The sequence below is a fragment of the Pseudorasbora parva genome, chromosome 19, assembly GCF_024679245.1.
Source record: "Pseudorasbora parva isolate DD20220531a chromosome 19, ASM2467924v1, whole genome shotgun sequence".
Taxonomy (NCBI): Eukaryota; Metazoa; Chordata; class Actinopteri; order Cypriniformes; family Gobionidae; genus Pseudorasbora; species Pseudorasbora parva.
This window is the reverse complement of record NC_090190.1, coordinates 38,447,422-38,471,669: the sequence shown is the minus strand read 5'-3', so window position 1 is coordinate 38,471,669 and position 24,248 is coordinate 38,447,422. Positions and strand designations below refer to the sequence as shown.

The 24,248-nt window shown below is 37.2% G+C and overlaps 1 protein-coding gene across 2 annotated transcripts; it reads right to left on the bottom strand.

The window, feature by feature from the left end:
• Positions 1-8,700: 8,700 nt before the first annotated feature.
• On the bottom strand, positions 8,701-22,850 carry LOC137048324 (C-type lectin domain family 6 member A-like). 2 transcript variants are annotated; one of them, XM_067426447.1, is made up of 9 exons: positions 22,644-22,850; positions 21,507-21,729; positions 16,981-17,103; positions 16,596-16,655; positions 16,414-16,485; positions 11,504-11,566; positions 11,245-11,405; positions 11,040-11,152; positions 8,701-10,613 (listed from the first exon to the last, which is right to left on the bottom strand). In XM_067426447.1, exons 2-9 carry the CDS (start codon positions 21,610-21,612, stop codon positions 10,436-10,438), a joined length of 876 nt encoding a protein of 291 aa, XP_067282548.1. In that variant the 5' UTR covers positions 21,613-21,729; positions 22,644-22,850; the 3' UTR covers positions 8,701-10,435. The 2 variants fall into 2 exon arrangements, with proteins under 2 accessions (XP_067282548.1, XP_067282549.1); XM_067426448.1 differs by lacking the exons at positions 21,507-21,729; positions 22,644-22,850 and adding an exon at positions 17,965-18,264.
• Positions 22,851-24,248: the final 1,398 nt, after the last annotated feature.

Sequence of the window (24,248 nt, the reverse complement as noted above, 5' to 3'; positions counted from 1 at the left end):
GTTGTATTATCCTCACACTTCTCTTTATGTGTTTTTGACCTGCTGTAGCTTGTGATTGTTCACCAATCTTATGCCGAAAAAAGCATGCTTGTTTTTATTTCAATATGTGTGGCATTCAATATTTTTTATTAAATTAAAATAAATAAATAAATAAAGCCAAATCACAGAAACCGCAAAAATGATTTAAATATCAGTGTCAGGTAAGAGTAATATGCGTGCATATAATTTATGGAAGTTTATTATAAACAGGCACTTTTATAAAATCATGTGAAATTAACATTTTTTATCCATTTTAATTCTATCAATAAATAATTAGTTTAAAGAGATGTCATCCGTGATCTTTGCAAACACAGCACATTTAAAGCCTATGTTATAGAAAACAATTAAAAGTATTAGGATATCACTTTCAATTATGCGCAAATGTATTTTTTTGCAGCTCAATTTTGTAAGTTCAGAAGACCAGTATTTAATTAAAGATATAATATATGTTTTTGTTTTTTACTTATTTTTCACAATAAAGTGATAGATATTTGTGCACACTGATTTTAATATTAGTGTCAGGTAAGAGTAAGATGCGCGTCTAAATTTTATGGAAGTTTATTATAAAATTTATTATAAAATTTACTTAGACTGACTGGGTAAGCCCAGCCTGATCTGCCAGCGATTTGACTTCGCCCTGCAACACAGTCTGAAAACCCGTACATTCATTTCTACTGCTTCTGTTACACTTTTGCGGGAACAAATCACAGACTAACTTATTCACCTGGCACGCTATTGGCTAGTTTAGTTGACTATCCAATTGCATACAGAGTCATTCAAATAATGCTCATTGATCAATCTTAAATTGAGCTTGGTCTGGTGATACCCAGACAACTTATAAACTAGAAAATCATGTGAAATTTACTTTTTAAATCAATTTGATTTTTATCAGTAAATAATTAATTTTAAGACATGTGTCTTTTCAAAAGCAGCAAATGACCTTCTGTAAAGCCCATGTATAGAACACACACACACACACACACACACACACACACACACACACACACACACACACACACACACACACACACACACACACACACACAATTTCAAGCATGCTAAGTCTCAAAAACACCCAAAAAGATAATTAAAATGACACTTTGCCATAGCAACAGTATATAAAATATCAGGAATCCATTCGTATGTGTATATCTGTCATGTTTTCACATTATACTGATGAAGTTTGAAGTAAATCGGGTGAAAGTAAGACAGTGATTAAAAAAAAATTCAAAAAGTGACACACATCCTGCTGCCAGTTGGTGGCGCTATAACTTTGACTGAATATTGGAATGTAGATGTCTTCAGGCCAGGACTCTTGTCAAACATATGAAGTTTGAGGCAGATCGGACATTGTATGCCTGAGGTACAACAAATTCCTGTGTCATGGCGAAACATCAACATTTGTGAGGCCGCCACGGACACACCCTTCAGGGAAAACTCAAGATCTTCCCAATTTAACACCACAAAGGCCTTTAGATTAGACTGTGCAAATACGATGTTGATATGATTCAATCTCTAGGAGGAGTTTGTTAAAGTACAACGTCTGGCAATGGCAAAAACGGCACCAATTTACCAAAGAAAATTCAAAATATCTCCTGTTGGTTCCTGTTGGTTTTTCAGATTTGGCGCCTTGGGTCTTTTTTGTAGGTATTGGGCTGTTGAATGCGTCTACCGAATTTTCATACTCATACATGAAACGTAGCACGAATGACGCTTAATTAAAATTTTGTAGGTGGCGCTATCGAACCATTTTGCCACACCTAATTCTGAAACCCATATCAGATGTATGTTTTCACCACTTCTGATGCGTGTGCAAAGTTTCATGAGTTTTCATGCGTGTTTAGGCCCTCAAAAATGTAATTCATTTGGGAAAAGAAAAATGATGGTTTGAGCAATTACAATAAGGTCCTCACACCTTAAGCCCTAAATATCTGAGTTCCTGTTCGTCGGAGCTAATGACTGTAAATTAGAAAGTTGTTCGGCTCAAAGAGAACAATATATATATACAGAGTTTGGTGACTGAAGATAAAACTAACCCCCCCCCCACTTTTGACAAAAGATTGCTTTTTTTTAACAAACGATGGCGCATATCTACTGGACAGCATGTCTGATGTGTGTGTTGAGTTTCATGTAATTTTAAGCATTTTAAGAGTCTCAAAAGCAGCTAAAAAGAATGTTATAGTTTGATGTGTTGCCGTGGCAACAGTATATACAATATCAGGAAGTGCTTACCAGCTTTATATCTGCTATGTTTTATCATTATACTGATGAAGTTTGAAGTAAATCGGGTAAAAATAAGATGGTGATTTCAAAGCATTTTGAAAGTGACACACTTCCTGCTGCCAGTTGGTGACGCTATAACTTTGACTCACAAAAGTCATATCCATGTGATCGGCCTCTTACAACGAACACACGGCTGAAGTTTAATCAAAATGAATTAATGAATGCAGAAGTTATAACACACTTCCTGTTTCCCTTTTCTCGCCATAAATTCGTCTCCTCGCCACGGCCAAACCGTTTGAGATATCAAAAAGTTGCTCGCAATTTAGCATCCTCAGTGCCTTGACTTCATGCTGACCGAGTTTGGGGCTGATCGGGTGAATAGTCTAGGAGGAGTATGTTAAATTCCAGAGCATGCGTTTTCCGAACAACCCATAATAGCTCACTTCCTGTTGGGCTGACACATAACTTAGAGCACGAAAGTTGTTTGGCCTGATGAGATCTATATGTGTACCGAGTTTCATATATGTACGTGCAAATGTGTTTGATTTATAGACCACGGTTTCAGACCCCACTTTAGGGGGCGCTGTTGAGCCCCCCTGCCACGCCCGGGTACCAGCTTTGGTCCGGCCCTGATGGCCGCAGATTCCGATGTCTGTGCAAAGTTTCAAGAGTTTTCGAGCATGATAATGGCCCCGAAAGTGCCCGAATAGTCGAAAAAGCTAAATTGTCCTTAGAAGAACAATAGGGCTCTGCGCCCTTTCAGGGCTTGGGCCCTAAATATATGCAGTGTATGCTATAAGCCCTACTTTAGTTGTGATTTAAGTGTAAATATGTTTAATAAGTTTACACTGGCAAAGAATCCAACAGCACACTTAAAATACAACGCAAGAAAATATGAGTTAAATAGTTGTTTCTTCTCGGAATTCAAATGTATTTTCATTGATCTGTGACCAATCAGATTGTGTTGCTCAATGCCTGCAGCCAATCAGAGGCAGAGCTGCTGACGGTACTCTCATCTGTATAACGCTCACTCGCGGGAGGTTTGCAGCCTTGCAGGTGAAGTACAATGTTGCGTTACATTAATTATTTAATAAAACACTGAGAGCGGAAAGTACATTGATCATTCTTCGGACCAGTTCAATTACGACACATCGCTGCCTGACCTTGATGGTGACGAAACTGTTTTGGAATAAAATGGCCAAACGTTACGTGATCCCGAAAAGCACCGGAAAAAGTCCTTCTGTTTGGAGGTAAGTTAATATGTCACTAAACGTGAATAAAAAGTTGAATGAACATGCACCTGACCTGACCTTATCTCGTATATTCTGTTAACAGATTGCGTTCTTCGCGAGTGTTTGCTGTCAACTGTCCCTGTGTAAGCGGTCATCAGACGCAAGTGTAATGAGCAGCTCACCAATTGAATATAATGTGTAATTTATATGTATAGAGATGGTCAGTGGAATTAGTTCAATGATAGGTTTTCCAACATCTTCCAGTGTTAATTTAATGAAAAACATAGTAAGTTAATTTTGTTTAGCTTTGCTGAAACCATTCCACCATTGGTCTCTCTGACTCAGTCCACAACTGGTTTTCTTATCTCACTGTGAGAACTGAATATGTTGCGTTAGGACAAGCTACATCCCTGTCACACAATGTCACCTGCGGTGTCCCTCAAGGCTCTGTGCTCGGACCCACCCTGTTCATACTCTACATGCTCCCCCTTGGCCGTCTCATCAACCGGCATGGGATTTCTTTTTACTGCTATGCTGATGACACTCAACTTTACTTTAGGACAAGTTCATCTCCCTCTGCTGACCTCACACCATCCACTTTGATCACTTGCCTGGATGAGATAAAGGTGTGGATGAAGCAAAACTTTCTGCAGCTAAACAGCTCCAAAACTGAAGCTATCCTAGTCGGCACTCCACTTCAGGTCCAGAAGTCCGTTATCACCAGCATTGCTTTCTCTGATCAGGTCATTCCTCTTTCCACTTCAGTCACGAATCTGGGGGTCAGAATGGAATCACAGCTTACTTTTGAAGCGCACATCAATCACCTGTGTAAGACCTCCTTCTTCCACCTCAGAAACATTGCCAAACTTCGTCCCATTCTATCACTGGCTGATGCGGAGAAGCTTGTCCATGCCTTTATCTCCTCCAGGCTGGACTACTGCAATGCGCTCCTTATTGGCATCCCTAGCAAAAATCTCCAGAGGCTGCAGTATATTCAGAACAGCGCTGCTAGGATCCTCATGAGGGTGCGCAAATACGACCATATCACCCCCATTCTAAAATCACTCCACTGGCTTCCTGTGTCGTTCAGGATCGAGTACAAGATTTCTCTCCTTACCCACCAGTGCATCCATGGTGATGCTCCCTCCTATCTCAAGGAACTCCTCACCACACAAACAGCCACTTGTAACCTCCGCTCTGTTTCGCTGTATCGCCTCAAAACTCCCACAGCCAATCTCCGTACTATGGGAGATCGGGCCTTCTGCTCTGCAGCCCCCAGTCTGTGGAATGCTCTCCCTGACCACCTGCGGACTCCACAGACTATAGATGCTTTTAAGCGTGGTCTTAAAACCCACCTTTTTAGCAGAGCTTTTAATTGACTTGCTACTTGTTTATTTTATTTTTCGGTTTTTATTTATTGTTGTTCATTGTTTTGTTTTTTTAAATTCTGTAGCACTTTGAGATTTTGTTTAATATAAAGTGCATTATAAATAAAATTTATTATTATGTGAAACCATTTATTAAAATCGTTGGGCTTGTTTAATGAAATGTCTCTTCATTAGTTATGTGTGTTAGATTTGATTAATTTATTGTAATGTCCTTGAAAACAAATGCATTCAACATTGGGAAAGTAAGTCAGTAAGTAATTCATTAAAATGTAAGGTAGCACATTAAAATACTGTATTGTGTGACATTATGTAATTCAAAGTATATTGTACAATGTATAGCTAAGTAATAACACATTGTATTGTTATTGACTACAAAGTGTATATTTTTAGTCATTTGAATGAGTCAAGGTAAATAAAATATATATTATATTCATAGTATATTGCTTGTGTGTTCTGAATATACTGGTAATAAATTTGTAATTTATTAAAACACAAATAAAGTATGCTATAACACAAAGTGTACTTATAATACAAATAAAATATACTTATAATACAATTAAAGTGTACTATAACACGAATAAAGTATACTTATAATACAAATAAAATATACTTATAATACAAATAAAGCACATTTAAATCACTAAGCACGTAATTAGTCATTATACTTAAAGTGTACTAAGTATACTTAAAGTTGTTCCAATTTAGCACACAAAAGTATACTAAATACACTTGAAGTTGTGCTTTAACACAATTTAATTACAACTTAAATATACTTAGTACAAAATTAGTTGTGTTAAAATAGCACACTTCAAGTTAACTAGTCATTAACACACTTCAAGTATACTGAAAATGAGTCTGGCCGCAAGTATAATTAGTATACTTTTTTTTCACTAGGGATGCCTCGACGGGTCAGGGTTGCTTTGGCAGCAAAAAATCAACACAAAATTAGGAAGTCATAATGTTATGCCTGATTGGTGTATGTAAATATATGAAATTGATTATGTAATTGGCTTTATACATTTACCTGATTGTTAATACATTTTTACACTTTGATTGATTCTGACTTGTTCTGGAATTATTCAGGTTATGAACTGGTATAATTTCAACAAAAGGTTAAACAGAATAATAAATGTGTGTTTAAACTATTAAATATAAATGACCAAATAACCATTTGGCATTCTAACCTAAATTCGAAATAATGATTAAATGGAGTCAGATAATGAGAAATTGGAATAAAATCCCTTTGCCCCGCTGAAAAGACAGAACGCGCAGCGACCTTCACCCGCCGATCGTTAGCCTCCATTGGGATGATTGGGCGGCCTTACAAGAATATGAACAAAACCCTTTGAAGTGACAAAAAGAAAACAAAAAAGTCTAAAAATCTGCATCAGCATTTCATACACATTACAGGCAATGTCCTCTCTCACAAAACAGTAAGGGAAGAATTTTCTTGAATGACAACTCCATCAGAAACTCATAAGAAGTATGTGTAGACGTGCTTTTCTACAGGAAATTTGAGTCCATTCAGAGAGTCATGGCTGACTTTAGAGTGTGTGGACGGTTATTTTTTCATAAATCCCAATCTGTGCATGGAAAATGGTATAATGGCCATTTTGTGTGCATACGCAACATTTAAATACGTTAGGTCCCAGATCCCTAAAGACATGAGGAACTTTCATGTAGTGGCACCTGATGTTAGTCTCTCTGTTTATCCCGAGGTTTACTGCAGTCAGCCGGATCTGGGCCGTATCCAGATCAGATGGTGGACCTGCATACCTAAAATGTCTGCAGAGAGTGTGTCAATTAAACTTCCCCCGGTAAATGCCGCATCGACACAACATCCTCAATAAACCCGTCTCCAGCGTGATGACTCTAATCTTTTGAATAATCTTACGAATGTTGCCAGAATCATAACACACTTTTTGCTCATCAGCCAGAGGAGAACTGGCACGCGGTTTTGGTTTCTTGCCACTGTCGCCTTTGGCTTTTGGCTTGCTCAGTTGGGGACGCTTACATTTCCACTATATCACCGATCTGCCCGCATTGACACTGTATGATAACTGAAATTAGCTGGATAACATCACCATTTTCACCAGAGCAGCTGTACAGCCGAATCAAATACTGTTGCGATATTTTCCCGTTAATACTGTAAAGCTGCTTTGAAACAATTGGACTTGTAAAAAGCGCTATATAAATAAAGATGACTTGACTTGACTTAACCCTGGCATACTGGTCAAATTTGCCCATTGGCCTCTGTCCATCATGGCCTCCTAATAATCTCCATATACCGATTGGCTTCATCACTCTCTCTCCTCTCCAATAGTCAGCTGGTGTGTGGTGGGCGTTCTGGCTCAATATAGCTGCCGTCTGTAATGGCCACTTGAATACTGTTTATGATGTTAATGTTTTTATGTCTTTAAGATAGCTTCTTCTATGGTGCACGCTGTTCTTATGTAAGGGGCACGCATTTTGAGTGTAAGTGTGACAAGAGAGAGATGACTGCCCTATGGGTGACTGATATTCAGCTTAATAATATTACTTTTCCACTTTGATTTGTAACGTTTTTCAGAGTGTTTTCTTTCCCTTTTACCCCCCTCACTCTTTTACATGTACGGGAAGAGTGTACACTTTTGTCTGAACAACCAGTTTATTTGACCCGTGTCTTTCTTTTTGCCTTCTGCCTTCTTCTGTTTTTCATCTGGGCAGATGCTGCACATCGGTGGTGTTTGAGGAGATTCCCCCTTCCATGTAAAGCGCTTTGAGTAGGCCTACCCAGAAAATTACTATATAAATGTAACAAATTAATTAATTTGTTAATCACACTCTCAGAAAGGATGTGTTAAACATTAGATAAACAATGGTTTGCTCTTAATGTAAAGTGTGACAGCAATCAGACCACTGGCGCCCTCTGCTGCCATTTGTTATACACAATATACGTTTTTGTTCATACATTAACTGTATTTTAAGTGTTGTTTACTAAAACAATATGATTACTTACTTTTAATTCTTTATTTGAGCCAATTAGTATTGCCTCATTGTTATATGCGGTTCAGTAATATTAAAGGCTATTGTCCACTTATATCTATCTTTACACCGTTTTCACCAGAGTGGCTGTACAGCTGAATCAAATTCTGTTGCATTATTTACATTCTGTTGCAAATGTTAAATTATAATTCACATTTCGTGATGTTTCTTCGACTTTGCTTTTCAACCCAGAGGAGCAAATTTGCTCAGCAAAACACAAAAAATAACCAAATTCCAATTGTTGGTAAAATGAGTGTTTTCAGCGATGTGCTGATGTACATTTCTGTTCATATCTCAAAAATGTTTTAGTGTTTCATGACCCTTCATCTCTGTTACTCAAGAGGCCGGCTTGGCACAGCTCCTGTCAGCTCATACGCCTAGATATTATTAGTGTTGTCTTTGTCACGGCAGTGAGAAATCATGATCATTTTAACCTTTTACTCCATTGTACGCCAGCTTCCTTTATTAAAGCAGTCATATTATGGCATAGTATTGGTCAGTGTGAGTGTAGCATGAGCATTGAGAAATAAGTTAAATTAATCTGACGTACAGTTTTTAACAATGCTTACACACTTGAATCTTGATGCCCACTCAGTGAAGCCATTCACTCACGTACCTAATCTTCAGACCGCATCTGCAAAACACTTATACCTCATTTGATCACTTAGAAACCAAAAACATGTTTGCTAGAGATGTATGATGATTTGCAACTTGTGTTTGGTGAGCTTTGAGAAATGCAGTTATATTTTCAGAAATAAACAAAGTATGCTGCTTTTATTATATTAAGCATTTTATTTATAAAGATAAACACATAAGAAATATTTTATTTTAACAGTTGGGAAAAAATATTCAACAAATACATAATAAAAAACAAACACTGTCCAAATACCAAAAAACATATAGACTAACAACAACAAAAAACTGTGTGTGTGTGTGTGTGTGTGTGTGTGTGTGTGTGTGTGTGTGTGTGTGTGTGTGTGTGTGTGTGTGTGTGTGCGCGTGCGTGCGTGTGTGTGTGCGCGTGCGTGCGTGTGTGTGTGTGTGTGCGTGCCAAATACCAAAAAACATATAGACTAACAACAACAAAAAACTGTGTGTGTGTGCGTGTGCGTGTGTGTCTGTGTGTGTGTGTGTGTGTGTGTGTGTGTAGGTTTAGGGGCAGGGGCAGTGTAGGTGGATAGAATGTACAGTTTGTACGGTTGTGTGTGTTTCCCACTCCAACAATTGTGGCTGTGGTAAAATATATTAAATATAAACCAAGTAGGATACTGAGACTAATACATTATATATTTGTCCACAGTAATTCAAGTCTTAGGAATCTGTGTGATCTTTGTGTGAGAAAGACTCAAATGTTTTCGATGACCTTCGTCTCCATTTCATAGCGATCCTGCACTTTTTCATTTGCATTTGCTCACAAAATGTTTGCATTCCCCTGAGAAACTTAGCATTTACTCACAAAGAACACAAAAGTTTTGCGAGAAAACACTAATGTTTTTGCGAGGGGACGCAAGGGTTTTGCAAGCGGACACAAAGTTTCTTGAGGGAACGCAAAACATTTGCCTGAGAACGTAAAAGCATTGACTTATTATTTTTCCTCCCTTCTTATTTTTGCTCAAGGGAACGTTCATTGTGTGTTAATTTGCTGACTTTGAGATCAATTTGCAGGCAATGTTTTTGAATATATCATTCTGAATAGACAGGCTCATTCAACATGGGTAAATGAATACCTTCACTGACGACAACTGAGGCCATGTTTACACCTGGTATTAAGATGCGTTCCAGATCACAGGTTGATGACGGTAAATACAGGTGTAAATGGGGTCTGAAACGTTTTGAGCTTGTCCTCTTTCGATCACTTCCAGAGGGTACCGAACACATTTGACCGAATTGCTTTCATAGTGTAAATGTTCATATGGTCGAATGCATTCAAACAGCCACAAAAGACTCTCCACTTGACCTAATGCGTAAACATGAAGTGCGCTAGTCAGACGAGATTTAAATTATGTTAGCTGAAGACCCAAGTTTAGTTTGAAGATAACGTACAAACACAATGTTCTCTCACCATTTATGATTTCTAAAATGTTCTGCTGTTCTTGTGGCTGTCAGAGCAGAAAACGAAAGCTGATGTTTTTCCATAATCTCTGTGCGCATTCAAGTGTAAATTGTGCGAGTTTATTTTGTACATTAGATCGAATGATCTGAAAAAACCCATACATTTACCCGCCCATAATCCCTTCCCTCAAAGAAATCAGGACAGAAGTATTTTAAAAAGTGGACAAAAGAGATGGAAGTTTGGTTTATTAACTCCTGCCTTCTTCATGTTCTTCTTCTTTAATCTCAGAAGTTTTCTTCCAAAGACCTTTGTGATTTTGTCACCTGTTCTTCCTCCAAACAGGTGTAAACAGGAATTTGTCTCCCTCATCTACTTGTGGTCCGATCGACTAAAACACATCTTAATACCAGGAGTAAACAGGGCCTGAAAGAGGCCTAATGTGGAGTGAACCTCCCTCTTTCTCTATTCAGAATTATTCAAGGAAATGAATATGCCTTTTGACATATATATTTTTTCTTGTATTTGCAAGAAGCATCAAACCAAGAGTTTAAATTATACAACTCGTATCCCAGACAAGCACAGTTTTCTCCAGACGCATCATATCCTTTTGAGTTATCAGGTTCATCTTTCCCAGATGTCTTTTTAAACCAAAACCTTTAAGAGCAGAAAAAGGCAATCAGATGCAGCGATGCAGTTCTCATGTGTAATGATTTAAAATACATAAAACCTAAAGAATTACAATAATACATTTGTAAAGGTATAAAGTTTGTGAAATTAATCGCATGAAAACACAAAACTGATTCAACCTCGGTGAGGATCCAAAATTCTGAGTGAAAATGCTGTTATTTTGCATTTTTCTGAATGAATGATATTATTTTTATAATTTTAACAAATTATATCATTAGTATATATCACCACTGGAGCTGACATAAACAATCAATGTCACTATAATTTACTTACATTTGAGGAGTGATAGAAATATTCCGTTTTTCTAGGCTTAAATGAACTAAACTGCATTTTAGTCTCAGACTTCTGGGTCTCCATCAACAAACTGTAGATTTAAGACAAAGCCATTCTTACTTCAGTTGTGCTTCATTGAGCGTTTGGTTGTTCATCCAAACCCAGTGTCCTTCAGTCTCCAGATCATTGAGACCAATCCAGTGAGTCTCATTAATTTTAGAGACCAGGAAATCCTAATGGAGAATATTTACTGTATTGTTATTCAAACAAAGAGGTTTTAATCTTTCATTGAATGTATGTAAACCAGTCAATTTTTCGAACTCACTTGTATTTCTGTGTTGTTTATAGTCACCAGATGAGCTTCTGATGCTACACATAAATCACGACTCTCAAACCATGTCTGCTCTCCAGGGGAGAAGAAATAGCAGTTTCCACGATGTGGTGTCCAACCGTCCTCGCAGGGTTTACAAGATGAAGCTGGAAATCCTGAAACGATAGAAAAATAAAGCACAGACCATTGACCACAGGAAGCAGTGACCTCCAAGATGAAGACAAACAGCTTGAAAGTAGGTTAACCCACTCACCAGTACAAGAAGCCATGCAGTTTAAAGCTCTGTGGTACTTGTCTAAGAGCGCTCTCTCAGAGTCTGATACGGAAGACAGTAATAAACAAAGCAAGCCATTAAAGGGATAGTTCACCCCAAAATGAAGATTACCTCATGATTTACTCACCCTCAAGTCATCCTAGATGTATAGGACATTCTCCTTTCAGTCAAATATAATCGCCACCTCTGGGAGATTAATACATTCCTTCTGCAGCGAAGTGCCGCATTTGTGTAAGAAAAAATATCCACATTTAAAACTTTATAGACTAAAATAATTAGCTTCTGGCGGTCAGTGGTAGCTCGACTTGCACTAAAAGAGTAACCCCTGACGTGATGTTCGCCTCTCATGGAGAGGGCTGGGCAACAAACTCAAGCCCCTCTTCTTTTATATCGAAATCCTCCGCCATTTCACTTTAAAAATTCTTGTTTTAGACTCTAATTCATGACCGATGTTTTGATTTGCTCTATCCTGTGCTTCTGCGTTCATCAATACACATGTATCAAGGGTTCACTCTTTTAGCACAAATCGACTTGCTGACCGCTGCTGGAAGCTAGTTAATTTAATCTACATAGTTATAAATATGGATATTTTTCTCACACAAACGCATCACTTTACTTCAGATGGACTTTATTAAAGGCACTGTGGAGCAGTTATAAGATGGATAGATGCACTTTTATGGACTTCAGAAATGACACAACAGCTCACTGCCTCCTGAAAGCTTGGAAAAGCCAAGACATTTTTAATATAACTGATTTTATTTGTCTGAAAGAAGAATGTCATATACAGGGTGTGTAAATCATAAGTTATTTAAAAAAATGTGGGTGAACTAACCCTTTCAGTCAAGTCATTTTAAATGTATGCTTTTCACAATACACTGTTTCAAATCAGCTTTAGGGAGTTTCATGATGTTACAGTTATTGTTCACATTTAGCATTTTACAGCTGGGTGAAATATTACATTTGACAATGATAAACAGTCAGGAAGCTAATATTTGCTAGTATATATTGTGTGATTATTTAAGAGTACTGTATGTATACGGAATAAATTGGATATACTTTTAGTAGCTGTAATTTGGAGTTAATAATTTATGTAAAGATTTGGCAAATTATTATCTGTAAGGTTCTGTACAGTTTAAAACAATTTGGTGTACTCACAAACCTAACTACTAGTTGGTGATGTGTATCACTGCCACTAGCCAACTTTCCATCCCCCTTTTCCTCCGTTTTGTTATCAACAAAGTGAAAAAAAGATTGCACAATTTGCTGTCTCCAGCCTGTTTCCATCCAACTGGCCTTTTACCGATAAAATGGTGGCGTAATTACGACATAAGTTTTGTTATATTGCTTGTTGTATCAAGCCATTTACACACAATTTCACTTATATCAAAAATTATATATTTCACGTCCCAAATATTAGTAGAATGCAGAGAGTAATGAGATGATTAAAATGTACTTATTATTTGCAGAATAATAGGCCTATATTAATCAGAAGATCACAGAGAAGATGTGCATGTATCTGGATTTATGATGAAGCTCGTTTGGACTCAGATCAGCTCAACTGTCTTGCATGGTTAGTATCCATAAAAAGATTGCTACAGTAGATAAAATTTTCGGTCATATAGCAACAATCGTTTACAGTGCAGTTACGTGGCTGAAAACACGTCAGATCATTCAAACCACAAAAAAAAAAGTTTTTCATTCTGGTTTCAGAGTTCAATTACATCAAATCGCTGATCTTTTTTTCTCAGAGACAGATGCAGCTGTAACCTAAACCTTTCATTTGTGAAACCTATTTAACTTTTTTAAATGATCTAGCTTAATTGATGCCATCCTAACTGTTCTAAAATTCCTTTAGAGCTTTTTGGATTCAACCAACTTTATTTATCTATTTGATTTGTTTGAGATAAAATAATTTGACATAATAATACATTTTATTTATAAAATAATTGTATTAACAAGAGTCATGTTTGTGATTTTCATTTGTCAAGTAGCCAGATCCTGATTTTTATGGTAATCATTTTATTTATTCAGACAGGGGTGAATACTGGTAAAGTGGGACAGTTTAGCTTTATAATTTCTATATTTTTATGTATATGCTTCCATTAATAAAAATCAACACTGAGCTCATCAGAAAGTATGTGATAAAAAATATAGGTTCTGTGGCTATGACATCACTTCTGGGGGTGTGGCTTACCATAATCAACAACTTCCAGGCAACCCATAACCTGTGTTTTTCCAACCTTCTATCAGTGAAAGTGCACTGGAACGGCCGTCAAACCCAAGGGGGTAATCTAGCGCTCGGAAAGCGTTCCACCCATAGGAGCGGCCATTGCTAACCAAGCCATCACCTGCTGTTAGCATCCCATTGACTCCCATTCATTTTTGAGTCACTTTGACAGTGAATAACTTTACATCTGAGGCGTTTATCCATTGTTTATTTCTAAAGAAACACGACAATGCATAAAAGGCTCCACTACCTTGTATCTTACACTATCGCCCTGTAGAAGCTGTTTTTGTAAAAATAGGAGACGCTCAGAAACAATCTTTTACTGTCTATGAGACAGTCGGGGGGACGTGGAGACATAAAGTCCGATAAAGTCAAGGGGATGGGGAGAAGACGATAGTGAACCAAAAGCAACGGGAGAAAATATTTAAACAACATGATTCAGATTTCACTTTCCACATCTACTAGAAGACCTCCAGCTGTCAGACAGGAGGCTCACGTCACATCTACGTCCTCAAGCTCAGTCTGAGCCTGCGCAGTTCGCTCAGCCATCAGGAAGTGAGTGCCTCCTGATTGGCCTCATTTTTCCGCCGTTGAAGTCAATGGGATAGCTCTGTCCATTTCTTTTACTGTCTATGGTCAAACCCGGGAACTGGTACTAGATCGATGTACTCCCAGTTACGAGTTCTGACGTCACATAGACCGAAACAACAATGGCAGCTCCTATGGATGCAGTGTTTATGGAAGTCATACATTAAAAATCAAATTGTTTATTAAAAAAAAGCTATTGCTCTAACATTATTTATCAGCAAATGTTATGCATTATCAGCAGCTTTTCTAGCGTTAGCTTTTCAGGACATTGAGTGCAAGAGTAAATTAATACAAAATGCATTTCCAAAAATACAAACAACGTAAAATAAAAGCTTTTGGCGTGACTTTGCCTGGAACGCAACAAAGTCGTGAGCCGTGGTTTGAAGTCGTAACGTATGGGCTCAAAAACCTGCCTGGAACGCAGCAAAAGTCCCACTGAACAGGAAGATGCAAGAGTTTTTATTTCAGTGCTGTGGCGTATTTTCAAGTGAAACGGAATATTGAATAGAGGGCAGGGTTTCACTTCTCCGTTTCAGACCGGAAGTTACTCTTTTTTAGATTTTGATTAAAGATGATCACGGCAAAAAAAAACAAAAAAAAAAAAAACCTGTGTATTAACTTTGCACGGATTAATTGTTCACCTTAAGACCAGTAATGGTTGCAGTAAAGTAAATAAGGTCGATTTCATGAGGACTTTAAGGTTATTAAAAAAAACACCAAAAAAATCATGGATCATTTGTGATCATATGGGATGTTATGGTGAATCACATTTTTTTAAATGATCATCTTTTTTTCATTTTTTTAAAAATGTGATTTTGCCGATAGCATGTTGTTAAACTGGGACAGGGTATTACTGTTAAACTGGGACATTTAAATCATTCTAATGGGGAGATTTAGTTCCCTTTTTATATATCCCTCATAAAAAGCTAGCTAGATATTTCAACAAAGACTAATTCAACTGATTATGATGAGCAATGCTAATGCTAATCGCAATGCTAATTGTTACCTAGTTAGCATTCAAAATAGAAAAGCTAGTTAGCATAATTTATTTGCCTTATACTTCAGATTGACAGAATAACAGTAATGATGATAATAATCGAGTCAATGACAGAAAAGGGGACAGGGAGGAAGGAGGTAAGGAAAGCAAAGAAGAATAGGCCAGGCCAGAAGCCTGTTTTATGTTTCTTTCTTTTTTATTCTGTATAGTATAGTAGAGCTCTTAAGCTTATTTAAAATGGTATCATATGATGATATGAGAAGTTAAGACATTTGGATCATAATAAAAAATGATGCAGAAGAAGATCAGAAAGTGTCACTTTACCAGTTTTCACTACAGACAAATTATGTTGTGTATTTTATCTTTCTTTTTGTCGGTATTGGAATCTCCAACAGCCTTCCTTCATTTGACAGATGCCACAGTTTTATTTTTGGTGCTATATTTTTTTTTTTTACATTTTATTACATTTGGAAGCAAAACTTTACTATATATTATTAAAGTGTAGGCCCTATATATAAAATATTTTTTATTAACAAGTAGGCCTATCATGTTGTTTTTTTTTTTTTTTTTTTTTTTTTTTTTGTTATAAACACTGTTTAGATAAATACTTGATCAAGCAATATTCAGAAACGGGTGCAGGTAACGTCTTATTATTACCAATAGTAATAAAATAATTGAATATACAATTTAATAATATAAATAGACTATAATAGATCTAGTCGCCTTTAAAGGGAGCAAGGCCATGTGCGATCAGCCTGTATAGGCTAATGTGACACCTTTAAAAATAAAAATAAAAATTGAATAGATGAATAAAGTGTGATTAAACCTTCCATTATTTAGATCATAAAGTGAATCAAACTGGTTCCATGTGCAAAAATATTCACACTTTGTGTCACACTAAGCTTGTAAACTGACACTCACCATCGTAAAAGAACAGAGTGTGTTGTATCTGACTCTAAGATCATTAAACTCGTTCTTCATCTCTAGTGAAAAGATCATTAAAAGTAGCTGCTACTTCAGAACAGAAGGCTGTGGCATTTTTAAATGAATGAAAACGTCAAATAAAAGCCAACTCACCAACATGAAGCAGAAGCTGTTCTCTAACTCCGGTGTAGTTGGTTTTAAGTTCCTCTAGTTCTCTCATCATAACTTGGCAGATAAAGCAGATAAAGTTTCTCACACGGTCAGTTCAATGAACACTCAACACTGTTAATGAAACATGTCTGTGCTCTAGCGTTTATGAAATATAGTTTTCTCACCTGTGCTGTTGATGATGTGCTGCTCATTCTGTGATTCGAAATCAGCGAGCTTATGATTATCTGATTAAGACAAAAGCAGCAACGGAAAATATGTGTTTATGAGGAAAGTCACACACATGCACACTTAAGACTGAAATGATCTACAAAACCAAGTGTGAAAAATGTTTGTTAATGACAGTTTACACCTTCAATATGGAGGTTTGTTTGACAATACAAATATGATTTTCAAAATAAAATAAAAATATGATTTTACAAATAAAAAGCTACTAACTATTGCATTTTGTGCTGATGCTACTGTCCCACAGCGAGGTCAAGCAGAAGTACTTACAGTAACTCAGTCCATCCACACTGAACAGAGCACAGATCTAGAATCAGATATACTCACAAATCACCCAGAGAGCGCAGAGACCTCCAAGAGCAAAAACCAGAGAGAGACCCAGAAGAGTCAGAAGAACTTTAGTCCACTTAGGAGAAGTGACCTTTCTCTCTTCCTCTTCAGTGGAGTTACCTGTGGTTAGACATTTGATTAGATAAAGGAAGTTATTTCTGAACCCTTGAATCATTGCAGCATTGCTGTCTGGAACTAATCCTGAATTTACACTGGGTTTATTTCAGTAAAATACATTTTCAACACATTGACCCAACCTCACATTTTATTAACTGTACTCTAGTCCTGAGAACTCAGTTCAACCTTTCAGTTCAAATCTACTTTCATCATGGTTGGCTCTTGTCTGAATGTTTACCCGTGAGGTATTATTGTGATTATTACCCAAACAATATAACATTTATTGAAATTTAAGACTGAAGAATAGAATTCACAAATACTGTTTTAAGTTTCATAAAACATACAAAACCACTGCTGGAGAAAACAAGCATTTGTGTAATGAAATATCTGACTCAAAACCTTATGCAGGTTTAGGTTAAATAAAGATCTTGTAAAAAAAGATCTGCTTTCTATCGTGTCACATTAGAAAAAATATAACTTAGATCGGTTTCACAGCGTGAGAACAGAAACACTTCTAGTCCGCTCACAGGAAGACAAGTGCAAACTTCACACCAGTTCTCACACCACTGTTACTTTAAGCAAACTCTTTGTAACAATTATATTTTTTATTTTATTTATGATTATGGCAGATGCTTTTATCCAAATATTATATTACATTTAATGCTGTATGTGAACCTTTTCAGCATTCTGAAATTTGGTGTTGGGATCATCAGGATCTACGTATAAATGGATAACATGTATACCTTATTATATGCTAGATATGTAATTGTTGAATGAACATACGAAAACCTTATACAGTTACTGCAGAGCTAAATCTTAGAAATAGAAATTATAATGCATATACTGATAACATCTCATCCTTACCTTTGTGTTGAGAGCAGTTTTTACCTGAAGCAACTGTTTTAAGTGTGATATCAGAATTTTCATAGATTGAATCCATTTTATAAGCCGGACAGAAGACACGTCCACTGAGACTAAAGTGTTGCTTGAGTTTGTTCAGAATAAGGAAGTCACATAAAATGTCATTCTCTTTAATACATACAGTTATAATACTGAAGTTATGAGTCTGAAGAACAAATCTAGCAACTAATATTACATGAATGATACACACTGACGAGCCAAAATATTATGACCAAGAAATCTTGTCTGAAGTCTAACGTCTATGACATTTTATGCAGCAGGATTCATATTTAAAGGGGGGGGGTGAAATGCGGTTTCATGCATACTGAGATTTTTACACTGTTAAAGGGATCCCCTGGTGTTGAGACTTGTATGGCTTAATATAACATAAATGATGTCTCTTACTGAATTATGTAGTAGAAAACCCATGAAAGATCTACGTTATTTAAAAAATCGATTTTATATTTGGACCATGGGTGGCACCATTTTGTTTGCGTTCTAGGGTGATGACGTAGAATGGTTGCACTCCTCAATCAGCTGGCGTTACCCGTAGCTATTTTTACCACAACGCAGCTCGAAAATTGTTTCAGAGTTAAACAAAACCAATGAATTGCTTTGTAATTGTACTTAAAACACACTCAAACATACATGTGCACACAAACTCACCTACACAAGTCACAAACAGATCGGCGGGCGGGCACACACATCTGACAGACTGCGCTGTCTCAATCAAGATGTTGGGCTGCTCAGTCTCCACGACAGGGGCTGAATCTCAAATCGACCCCCTATACCCTGAAATAGGGCATTATTTGAAGGGACGGCCATTTGTAGTGTTGTCTGACACCATAGGGACATGTTCAAGTGCAGTCATTCAGTCTCACGTTTTACCGCAATAACGAGTGTACAGCCGATGTACACACAACAGCTGTCCGACTTCACGCGCACTCGTCTTCATTCACTCCTTCAAGTTGTATTAGTGAACAAAAGTAGGGAATGTTATTTGTGTCTTAAAAATGAAAGTTTAAAGATTGAGGTTAATTCACTGAGCTTGTGCTCAAACTTTAATGCACAAATCCCATGCATCATCACCAAAACATCCTGCCTCTCTTCCTCACGTTACCCTATCCCATCGTCCTATAGACAAAGTTTCAAAAACTAATGTTGGATGTTTGATGGAGTATTTCTGTGTCAAAAATACTCCTTCCGGTTTCTCACAAGTTTTGGAGAGTTTCCAATTTACCTTTATTTGACTCCATTTTATCATGACCTTCTAACTCATTAAACACACTTAATCTATAATGAACCACTGAAATGAAATAGTTAGGAATTAATAGAGAAGCAGAAGTCACATGTCCATTCTTACTTTTGCAATGACAGCATTTGTCCTTATTTGAAGAAGTCATGACATCTGCATTTTTATCCTTTGTTGTCCTGTAGAAATCAGCACCTCTGAGATCTGCATGTGTGTAAATCTGAAGCTTCTTCACTGCTAACCTCTGTTAGTTTCAGACAAACACATTCATCTCTAGAGATCAGGACATTTTATAATCGGATGAGTTGTTATCTTATAAAAATCTGATAAAGAAGTTATTTTTAGCTGTTTTTGCAGTAGATGTGGAAGGAGTAATCACGATCATTTTGTGGTCTGTGAGGTTTGGTTCTGATCGAAGTTCTTTTCTTATATTAGGTCTCCTGTGTGAGTTCTGCCTTGTTTCCTTTGGGTCATTTTGGTGTGTGTGTGTGTGTGTGTGTGTGTGTGTGTGTGTGTGTGTGTGTGTGTGTGTGTGTGTGTGGAGCTGTCCGTGGTGCTGCTCCAGATGTTAAAGACACACAGAAGTATATTATTAATAAGCATGATAATAGACCATTTTAATAAATATATTATTATTATATAACTTATAAAATACATGCACTACCAGTCAAAAGTTTGAAATAATTAAGATTTTTATTTTATTTTCAGAAGTTTCTTCTGCTCACCAAAGCAGCATTAATTTGATCAAATATACACAAATATTTTAAAAATATTTATACTGTAAAATATTATTACAATGTAAAATAAATGTTTTCTATTTGAATATATTTTAAAGTGTAATTTATTCACGTGATTCAAAGCTGAATTTTCAGCATCAATCCTCCAGTCTTCAGTGTCATGAAAAATCTCTTATTATCATCAGTGTTGCTTTTTATTTTTGTGAAAACACTTTTCAACGAATAAAAAATAATAACTATCTTATTCAGCAAGGATGCATTAAATGTATCAAAAGTGACGGTAAAGATTTCTCAAATGATTTCCATTTCAATTAAATGCTGTTTATTAAACTTTGTTCGGCAAAGAATCCTGAAAAAAATCACAGCAGCAACAACTGCTTTCAACATTAATAATCATAATAATCATTATTAATAACTAAGCACCAATAACTGATAATAAATTATCAATAAATCATCATATTAGAATGATTTCTGAAGGATCCTGTGACACTGAAGCCTGGAAGAACAATTACATGTTTAAAATCACGTCAAAAGTGGTTGGTTAGCATATGGTGAGTTAGCGTCTGCGAGTAAAAGACTAAATGCACAGCACACTTTGTAAAGGCTGAACCTAGTAATGTCGTTCCACAAATAAACACTCGAGGGCGCCAAACACATGCAAAAGTGAGCCATAAACCCAGGAAACCGTCCACATGCCAAGTTAATACATACAATTTGAAAGACAGTAGATAGTATATTGTGCACATTTTGATAAGATGACCTAAGAATTAAATAGAATAAATGGTTCATTCTTGTAAATCACTTTGGGTAAAAGCATCCTGATAAGTTAACACAAATAGTCAGAAATTCACTGTTTAGCTGTATGCATTTTCGCTCTATTATGATCTGGTTTTTAGCCTATTGTGAATGTTTTGACCATCGTAAATATTAAGATGAAGGCATTTGTTTTCACGTAGTACAAATTATTTTGTGTAACACTTTACAATAAAGGTTTAATGTGTTAACATTTGTTACATTAGTTAATGTGAATTCTGCTTCTGTCATTTCCCAGACAGCAACATGGATCCGGCCCACATCTGGTACTCATGGATCTGGGCCAGCACTATGTTGCTGTCTGGATTATTGATCATAAGTAATGTTAGCATGTCAACATTTACCGATGAATTTTTATAATCAACAGCTGTATCTATTGTCGGCATAAAGCAGAAGTTTTGAAGTTCCTTTTTGTGACAAATATACATACCGATCAGACATAAGATTATCTCTTCATCACAGCACTTGTTAGTGGGTGGAATATATTAGGCAACTTGAACATTTTCTCAAGAAGTTAATGCTGGTTCTGATAGAAACGTGCCAGTCAGGGTGCCCATGCTGACCCCTGACCCCACCAAAAGCACCAACAGTGGCACGTGAGCATCAGAACTGAACCACGGAGCAATGGAAGAAGGTGGCCTGGTCTTATGAATCATGTTTTCTTTTAAACTACATGGATGGCCGGGTGTGTGTGCATCACTTACCTGGGGAACACATGGCGCCAGGATGCACTATGGGAAAAAGGCGAGCCGGCGGAGGCAGTGTGATGCTTTGGGCAATGTTCTGCTGGGAGACCTTGAGTCCTGCCATCCATGTGGATTTTACTTTGGTATGCACCACCTATCTAAGCATTGCTGCAGATCATGTACACTCCTTCTTGCAACGGTATTCCCTGGTGGCTGTGGCTCTTCCAGCAGGATAATGCTCCTGACACAAAGCAAAAATGGTTCAGGAATGATTTAAAGAGAACAACAATACGTTTGAGGTGTTGAATTGGCCTCCAAATTCCCCAGATCTCAATCTAATCAAGCATCTGTGGGATGTGCTGAACAAACAAGTGTGTTCCATCGAGGCCCCACCTCGCAGCTTACAGGACTTTAATGATCTGCTGCTAACATCTTGGTGCCAGATACCACAGCACACCTTCAGGGGTCTAGTCGAGTCCATGCCTCGACGGGTCAGGGTTGCTTTGGCAGCAAAAAATCAACACAAAATTAGGAAGTCATAATGTTATGCCTGATTGGTGTATGTAAATATATCTGGTTCAAATGGCTTCTGGAACAAGAACAAATTAAGGGAGGGGATTGATTTTGTGAACGGGGGAATTGATTGGATGGTTGTGGTTTGCTATTGGTCAATCTCTATATATATATTATATTATATATATATTAGATATATGTTAGATATTGAAATAGTCCATCAAATGTGCCACTGACCGTTGGTAAGATTACATCACTTTCACCATGTTCAACACAATTTGTCACTTGTTTTTGCTGTCCACCAGTTTGGCATCAAAGTGTGTGTCGTTTTGGAAACACTGATGCTGATCTTTATCTCCTGAGTTTTACTAAACAGGAGGGATTCATCACAGAGGTCAAAGTCATTAACCTGACTGCTGAAACACACACCGCAAGTGTGAGCCAACATGGCATTCCCTACACCAAACACACCAGAGGATCACATACCAAAACACTCTGTCAACACTGCAAACACACACACACACACACACACACACACACACACACACACACAAGCCTTTTATGAGTACTTTCCATAGACATAATGATTTTTATACTGTACAAACTGTATCCCCAACACTAATCACAGAAAACTTAATTTACCTGATTTAAATGAATTTACGATTAGGCTCTTCCAGATCTCTTTTGTTAATCCAGTAAAAGCCAGTAGATGGAAGGTTTATTTTGATGAGCTTTGAGGCTTTCCATGTCAGGGAGAAGAAAGTGTGTCGCTCAGACTGTCAAAGCCATGTTTTTTTGCTAAAGCTTAGCCACCAGGGCTGACCTTTGACCTTTGACCCCCGCCCTCCAGCCCGCACACCTCTGTCCACGCGTTAGGGAGATCGACTGTCAGGCGGAACCTTCCGGAACACTCCGGTTCCTCACTCGGATTGGCTAGAAGAGTCGCCAGTTGAGCCAGTGGAACTAGAGGAGGATTAAATTAAGGGAAAACTGAGGGATGGAATAAAATCAGTCTGGAGGAAAAGAGAATGATTAAACCGGGTGAAGGCGTGGGTGGTAAAAGTTGAATTGTTAAATGTTCTGAGTGGTTTTTATTACATTGCTATGCAGTTTCTATGATATTCTAGTCTCTAGACATGGCTCTGGTTGAGTTGCACATCACATCTTAGGTTGAGGGTTTTTATTCGCAAATTAGCCTAAGTGTGCATAAGAGTAAAAAAGTGATGCCGTTTCACAGAAATCTCTGAAATTTCCTTCAGTTCCTATTATGGTTATGCTGACGCTTTGGTAAAATTGCAGATTTATTTAAGTCCATGCTGTTGTACACACTCATGCAACATACAGGATGTGATGATACGTACTCTCACTTCTTTATTATATATAAAAGAAGCATTTGAGTTTCAAAAGAGATGTGTGATTCCTGAATAATAAAGGCAAGCAATTTCAGACGACAACAAGCACATCAATTCCTCCAAAAATAGTGCCAGATCATGTTACATTGGGTTACCATTTTTATATTCAGAAACAAACTATTTGCAAAATCAGATTTTAGTAACGGTTATTTAGTATCAGTACATATAGCGTCTCAACTGTGCCCATAGCATGGCGTTTTCATAAAAGCACTGGCACGCACAGCCTTAGTGTGTTTTATAAGCTGTTTCCCTCATTGGGACCAAAAAAATGTCCTATCTTTGTTTGGACATAATGTAGTGTTTACCAGGGCATACACATGCACATACACTATATTGCTAAAAGTATTAAGACAACCCTCCAAATCATTAAATTCAGGTGTTTCGATCACTTCCATGGCCACAGGTGTATAAAAGCAAGCACCTGGGAATGCAGACACTTCTACAAACATTTGTGAAAGAATGGGTCGCTCTCAGGAGCTCAGTTAACTCAAGCGTGGTGCCGTGATAGGTTGTCCAATAAGTCCATTTGTAAAATGTTCTCACTCACACTGTTCCACAGTCATCTGTTAGTTTAATTTTAACAAAGTAGAAGCAATTGGGAACAACAGCAACTCAGCCAAGAAGTGGTAGGACACGTAAAATCACAGAGCGGGGTCAGCGCATGCTGAGGCGCACAGTATGCAGAAGTCGCCTACCTTCTGCAGAGTCAATAGCTAAAGAACTCCAAACTGCATGTGGCCTTCAGGTTAGCTCAAGAACATTGTGTAGAGAGCTTCATGGAATGGGTTTCAATGGCTGAGCAGCTCATCCAAGCATAACATCACCAAGTTCAATG